Source organism: Oratosquilla oratoria, chromosome 11 (genome assembly GCF_046742065.1).
Source record: "Oratosquilla oratoria isolate Oo_2021 chromosome 11, ASM4674206v1, whole genome shotgun sequence".
Taxonomy (NCBI): domain Eukaryota; kingdom Metazoa; phylum Arthropoda; class Malacostraca; order Stomatopoda; family Squillidae; genus Oratosquilla; species Oratosquilla oratoria.
Genome location: NC_134787.1, coordinates 33,963,120 through 33,970,619, shown reverse-complemented (window position 1 = coordinate 33,970,619; position 7,500 = coordinate 33,963,120). Strand labels below are relative to the sequence as shown.

At 38.7% G+C, this 7,500-nt stretch overlaps 1 protein-coding gene and 1 long non-coding RNA gene across 2 annotated transcripts in view; both read right to left on the bottom strand.

Annotated features, from left to right (window-relative positions):
• Positions 1-4,664, bottom strand: part of LOC143029717 (anti-lipopolysaccharide factor-like) — a 5,875-nt gene extending 1,211 nt beyond the window's left edge. Inside the window, exons 1-3 of the mRNA XM_076192576.1 lie at positions 4,491-4,664; positions 3,382-3,446; positions 1,433-1,566 (exon numbers count right to left, since the gene is read on the bottom strand). Coding sequence (XP_076048691.1) covers positions 1,433-1,566; positions 3,382-3,446; positions 4,491-4,547 — 256 coding nt within the window. The 5' untranslated portion in view covers positions 4,548-4,664. The remainder of the gene's footprint in view (positions 1-1,432; positions 1,567-3,381; positions 3,447-4,490) is intronic.
• A 172-nt stretch (positions 4,665-4,836) lies between these two features.
• Positions 4,837-7,500, bottom strand: part of LOC143029718 (uncharacterized) — a 4,132-nt gene continuing 1,468 nt past the window's right edge. Inside the window, exon 2 of the long non-coding RNA XR_012966869.1 lies at positions 4,837-7,075. This is a non-coding gene — a long non-coding RNA (uncharacterized LOC143029718). The remainder of the gene's footprint in view (positions 7,076-7,500) is intronic.

The window sequence follows — 7,500 nt, the reverse complement described above, 5'->3', positions numbered from 1 at the left end:
CTTTCCGTCCCCTCATGCAGAAAAAGAGAAGACGGGGAGATATCCCTTCGGGCTGCGTCAAATTATTATTTACACATACTCCCTCACCCCATCCACCCCACTTCCTTCCATGCATCACAGCATTATTCATATACAACCATTCTCCATTCACCCCTATCTTCTATCTTCTCCCGTCCTTCCTCAACAGACATTCCCCTCTTTCCCAATGCCCCTTTTACCCCATCTATCTCATCCTTGGTCACCGCCTCATGTTCACTCTTTCCACATCTGCCTTCTACACCTCTTTCACTAATCTTTCTTCGCTCATTCTTTCCATATGTCCAAACCATTCCAATATTCTTTCATCAACCCTATCTCCCAATTCACTTTCCACCCCCACTCTCCTCCTCACCCCCTCGTTTCTTACTCTATCCAACCTAGTAAACACTATCGTACTTCTCAGGCACCTCATCTCAAACACATTCCAATCCCTCTCTTCCTCTCTTATGTTCCATGTTTCTGCTCCATACAGTCCTGTCGGTACAACCACTCCTTCATACAATCTCCTCTTAGCATCCATTCCCAGATGTCTATTTCTCATTACACTTTTTAATCCACCAAGGCATTTACTTGTTTCTCTCAATCTACATTCCACCTCCACTCCTCCCATACTTGCCACATTCGCACCCAATTATCTAAAACTATCCACTTCCTCCAGTCTCTCTTAATACTCACTTCCAATTTGCTGCCACATTCTCCCCTTGTACATCTCATCACCTTACTTTCACCCACATTTATCTTCAACTTCCTTCTTTCGCACACCTTCCCAAACTCTGTCACTAACTTCCTTAATACCTCCTCTGATCCTGCTACGAGCGCAGTGTCGTCAGCAAACAACAACTGGCTTATCTCCCATTGTTCTCCATTTTCTTTAACCACTGTTCTCCATTTTCTTTAACCATCTCCAATCCCTAGCCCATTACCCTTGCGTTTACCTCTTACACCACCCCATCCATGTATAAATTGAACAGCCAAGGCGACATAACACATCCCTGGTGAAGTCCCATCTTTACCTCAAACCAATCACTCTCCATTTCTGATTCTAACACAGGCTCTACTACTCTCGTGAAAAATCTGTAACACATCCCACAGTGCCTTCCTGTCTACCCTGCTATAAACCCTTTCCATATCCATAAAGGGCCAAAAACATCCTTACCTTTTCCTAAATCTTTCTCACAATCTGCCTTACCACATAATCTGATCCATGCAGCTCCTACCTGTCCTAAACCCACACTGTTCCTCACCATTGCTCCCTCTGTTCCTCTCTTAATCCTCTCCATCAAAACCCTCCTATAAGCCTTCCTTTCTACACTTAACAAACTGATGATAATAATAATCATAATAATGATAACAATAATAATAATGATAATAATAGTAAAAGTATGCAACTTACATCTTCCTCTGATGTTCGATAATCCTGGACAGGTCACTATTCCTTTGTAATAGAGTTCCCACCTGTAGAAACTTGGGTTCACTTCGTAGAAGCAAAAGTGTCCCAGGAACTCAAAATCACCGCTCCTGAAGAGTCTGCACACGAAAGAAACAGAATAAACACATCAAAACAAAACGAAAATAATTGAAAGATTACCTCAGTTTGATACGACGGTGAAAGGGATTTATTTAGTAGGCCATCATAAGTATTGAATTATTTCGTTTATTACTATTTGTTTGTTTATTCACTTATATGTTTAACGAAAACAGGAGGATCTGTAGGGAAGAGGCCAAACGCAGAGTATGGGAGTCCAATATATTTGACGTTTCGCCCAGCAGGGCTTCTTCAGAAATAACATCGATGAAAAACATTTTACTCCCTATATAGCCCGAGCCTTGCGGGGAGAAACAAACATTAAAATGGTGTACACACAATTTGCGCAAATTGCTTGTTACTTGTAATTAAAATTGCCAATGGTTTGTTTATTGTAAAAAATCCACTATTCTGATTTATATTTTCTATGAGGGATATAAACGCCGATTCTAAACATCTACGTTTCATTGTATGGTTTTCATATTTTATAATCTTGGAATTATTCCAATCAGCATTGTGGCCGGTATCGAATCTATGTTTAACAATGGCATTATTCATATTGTATGTTTTCATATCATATTTATGTTCTAATATTCTCTTATCAATACCACGGAAACTTTCACCAATGTAAACCTTTTCACAACCTAGACAAGGCACACAATAAATACCTGCTTGACGAATATTTTCCCTGCTCTTATTTCGGCTTTTAATGAGATTACCAACTGTTACTGAGCTGGTTTTAACAACCTTAACACCAGCCTTGTTTAATAATGGGGAAATATTGTCTGCAACTGAGGTATTAGGTAATATGATCCTCTTTGTATATTCTTCTTTTATTTTTCCTACTCTTTTATGAATAATTCCAGCTTTCTTCTTGGCTTTTAGAATAAAATAAGGAGGGTATTTTAGTTCAGTAAAAGCGTTAAAAATGTTATTAAATTCTTCATCCAGATACTCCTCTGAACATATTCTTAAGCCTCGAAGATAAAAACCTATGATAATTCCCATTTTGGTTTTCTTATCCGTAGCAGAGTAAAAATGTACATAATCATTATTATTTGTCTTTTTTCTAAAAACTTTAAACTTTACATTGTTTCCGTCTCTTATTAAAAGGGTATCAAGATAGGGCAACATGTTGTTAGTTTCATATTCTGCTGTAAACTTGATACTATCTTCTACAAGATTTAACTGATTTAAAATCCTACTCAAATCTAACCTACGAGGAGCTATTATAAGTACATCGTCGACGTATCTAAGCCAAACTAAGTCTCTAGGGACAATGTTGCTAAAACTGGTATTTTCTAAATGTTCTAGAAACAAGTTCGCCAGCACTGGGCTTAGTGGTGAACCCATTGGTAAACCTGCTGTCTGTCTGTAATAATTATCATTAAAAGTAAAACAACAGTTTGAAATACAAAGGTTCACTAGTCTAATAAAATCACAAACAGGTACAGGCAACTCATCATGTTCAGACAATACATTGGTTAACACTTCGATGGCTTTTTTAGTTGGTACATTGGAAAATAACGACACTATATCAAAACTTGCCATCTGCTTATTTTTCATACTTATATTTTTAATCCTATTAATAAGATCACCAGAATGTTTAAGATTTTTACCACTAATGGTGCCTACTTTGCCAGAGATTGTTTTGGCTAATTTTCTGGCTAGTTGGTGTAGTAAACTACCTACACCAGAAACAATTGGACGAAGTGGTACGTTTGGTTTGTGTAGTTTGGGAAGACCATATATGTATGCTGGGAAATGGACTTTTGGTAGAAGATGCTTTTACTCATCTGAAACAGGAGGATACTTACGATTGCACCTGAGATGTCAAAAACGGTTTGAAACCCCCCAGGGAAAAGGCTTCGTTCAGCTGAACCTAAGTAAAGAGAATAAAATTTCATAGTGCATTCAGAGGATCAGATAGTTTATTTTTAGTTTTCAGCCTCTCGCTACGAGGAGCTCATATCTTATTCCATATCAATCTTGCTAATGTATAGCAGTGGTAATATCATACACTTGAATAAAATAATCCAACATTAGCATAAACAAAACAAATAGGCTATTCTATACATATACGCATATGTATACATACGAGTATGCTCTGCCCCCTTAACGTTGGAACATCAAGACACTCGGGGAGGGGCGTGGAGGAGAATTCGAGAAGGATTAAAGATTTTAAACCTAACGCTAAACGAATTTATTAGGTTGGTAAGTACACCGCGGTCAAGTAGTTGCAAGCTGCAACTAAGTTCCCTCGTCGAAAAATCGGACAACTGAAAGCTGCCAACTATGCCAGGTTCAGTCAATTTTACCACAAAAAGATAGTGTGCGGAAATTTTACATTTATTTTTTGTTTATCTATATCTAGTCATGCAGTTGTTAACTTGTTTTTCAGTTTTGAACACAATATCTCAGCGTTAGCCACGATGAAATTAATATAACAGGGGATCAATTCGTTCGCTTGCATTTTGAAGTTGTTGACAATGCGCACGGTAACCTTTGAAAGTACAGAAGTCAGTACATTTCTTATTAATCTTTTAACTGATTTCTGAACAACTTATTCGAAAATTATGTCAACCATTTTACTAATAACAAATCTCACAATTTCTATGTAATTGTGTCAACCATTTTACTAAAAACAAATCTCACAATTTTTATGTATTCCCTCTAATACGGATTCTCTGAAGTTATTCTTATTATGTCTATTTCACTTCCTGCATTCCTTTTTATCACTCATTCATTTCCCGCCCATTCTCCATTGAGGCACGAACACGTTGTCGCAGTTTATTTGAGCTCCTAAACAATTTTACATTACAATACTATAAGGACAAGTTTGATACATAATATTAATTCCTATCCTACAAAAACTCAGGAATAGAATGATTAGGTGTGAAATCTTAAATAACACAGGGTAACGTACCTGAGGAGCAAGGACAGCAAAAGACACTAGTAGCCCTAAGAACGCGTGATGCTTCATCCTGTTCGCAATAGAGATTGTCTCCTGCTTCTGTGAGTGTGCTGAAGTTGCCGCAACTATGATCCTTCTTCATGTGGCAGCCTTGTTATATGCAGCGGGGATTCTAGTTACCAAGCGTGATGACGTCATCGTAAAAGTCAGTTCAGTTATCACACTCACAGATCATCGTTTAGAATATTAATATTTCGGCCACTAAGGCAATCCATAAAGAAGGAGGAAATATATAATAAACGATGGGAATGTGAATTGTCTTGAGAAAATCCGATAGACTGGGGAATAAGATCTTGGATTTTTCTTTGACGATGACATATAGACGATGGGACACTTTTGGCGGGATTGTGCTGATTGTTGAGTTTTAGTGACCGCTAAGTTAAGGGAAGCACTATGAGAGAAAATCCCACGCTGACTCAAAGTAATAAGTTTGTGTTCTGTGAACCACTTCGTGCCCCCATACACTGTCAATCATGATTGCAGCCATCGATATTGTGCAAGCAGTGTTTGGGCCACACACTATCAGTAAGATTGAGCAATCATTGCTTACCTCTTGGAGTTTGTGGAGTTGGATGAACTTCCTCCAAAATTCCTGAGTGTCCTATGTGCTCGCCACTATCACTCATGATTGGTGTAACTACTATGCTTGAGCTTACAAAATCAAACCGTGTTGGAAATTCCTCAATCATCTGCGCAAACACTCAATCACACTCACTCACACAGGATATACTTGCGCAATCATGAATATTGTGCAATCATGACTGACAGTGTGTAGGGGCCTTTACTGCCAAACTTTCCCATCTCTTATTTCTTGATGCGCAGAAAGAACGTAATACCAATAACGATTTACATTTCCATATTCCTCAACTTCTTCATTTAGAATTCGAGTATTGAATAAAAGATAAGGTATTTCCACTATAGGGCACAGATAATACGTAATATTGTTTTTTTCTTTTTGTAAATTGTCGTCTTTGGACTGAAGGGTTTTAAAAATTCACACTTTATTGTTCTAGTCTACGTCGAATGGTCTTATTCATTTGACTGAAAGGCCTGAACCAGTAGAAATGACAAATATTACAACGAAAGTGATTTCATAAAGTTGCAGTAAGATTACAAAGGTTTACAAAGGAAGAACATACAGAAGATATTTTGATCCATTACTAGGTCGGATACTTAGAAAAGATAGTTGAAAGGAGAAATAAATAAATAAGAAACGCAAACAATTGACAGGCATATTACTTGGTGTTTATCTAAATGTCTCTTAAAACCTCGAACCGTACTACATGGCACCATCTCTCTATAGAACAAAAAATAAAGAAAGAATAGGACCAATAAAAACGATAAAAATGACATGATAGAATCGGAGGAAAAAATAAGTGAGGAGTTTAACAATTGTTTTCTTTCGGTGTTTACTAATGAGAGGTTAGATAAAGTACCTGACTGCGATCCGATTTTCAGGGGGGGTGAAGAAAGTAGTCTATCTAATATCAGCATTAGTAAAGAAGTAGTCAAGCAGATTGAAAGACTTAAAGCTACAAAATCCCCGGGACCAGATGATTCTGCAGGATGATCTCAACAAATTGTTCATATGGTCGGTGAAATGGCAAATAAACTTCAATATCTCTAAATGTAGTGTGTTAAACGTAGGGCTACACAACCCCGAAAATAGATACAGCTTAGATAACACGCTTTTAGAGAAAACTGAGTGCGAGAGAGACTTGGGAGTTCTAGTGAGTCCGGACCATAAAACCAGGAAAAAGTGCATTAGCGCCAGGAATAAAGCAAACAGAGCATTAGGTTTCATTGCTAGGACGGTAACGAATAGAAGTGCAGAGGTAATTATTAAACTCTATCTAGCGATAGTTAGACCCATCCTTGACTAATCGGTACAGTTTTGGTCTCCTTCCTACAGAATGGACATCAATTCACTAGAATCAGTACAGAGAAGAATGACCAAAATGATACATGGACTCAGAAATTTGCCTTATGAAGAGAGGCTTAGGCACCTTAACTTACACTCTCTCGAAAGACGCAGAGTGCGGGGTGATCTAATAGAGGTGTTCAAGTGGATCAAAGGCTTTAACAAGGGTGATGCAAACAAGGTCATCATATTAAAACAACAGGGCAGGACTTGCAGTAATGTTTTTAAACTGGACAAATTTAGATTTAAGAAGGAAATAGGCAAAAATTGGTTTATCAATAGGGTGGTCGACGAATGGAATAGACTTAGTAACCAAGTAGTAAGCGCTGAAACTATCAGTTGTTTTAAGAAACGATTAGACAACTTTATGGATGGGGATGACAGGTGGTGATGGATATGGAGCTGCCTAGTGTAGACCTTATGGTCTCTTGCAGTCTCCTTCATTCTTATGTTCTTATGTTCTTATTGAGACTTCGTGGTTTGTGGTCGACGGCTGTGGCGGGACTTTGGATGCACATGAGGCCTAGCCGGGGCTGTGATGGCGGTGCTGGCTGTAGTGGTGGCGGCAATGGATGCTGCGACGACGGTGGTGGTGTATTGTAGGCCGCGGCAGAGACTGAGACATGTGGAGGGCAATGTGGATTAGATGTTTTTTCTCGCAGAAGACGTTACACAGAAAAAGGGGCGAGGAACTACCTGACAGAGTGAGCGTGTCCTCTCCGTAGTGGGCAGGGAAAGAAAAAGAGTCACACATCTGTCCTAAATGACGGAACCAATCGTGTCATTAAATCTATCTGTACGCACAGACACGAATGCACACACACAAACACACACACACTCACACACACACACACACACACACACACACACACACACACACACACACACACACACACACACACACACACACACACACACACACACACACACACACACACACACACACACATCTCACCTCCCTGCCAACTGGTTTCTAGTAAGATATTTATTTGGTGTCACATTATTCAATCCTAACATGAAAGTTTCACCAACACAATAACC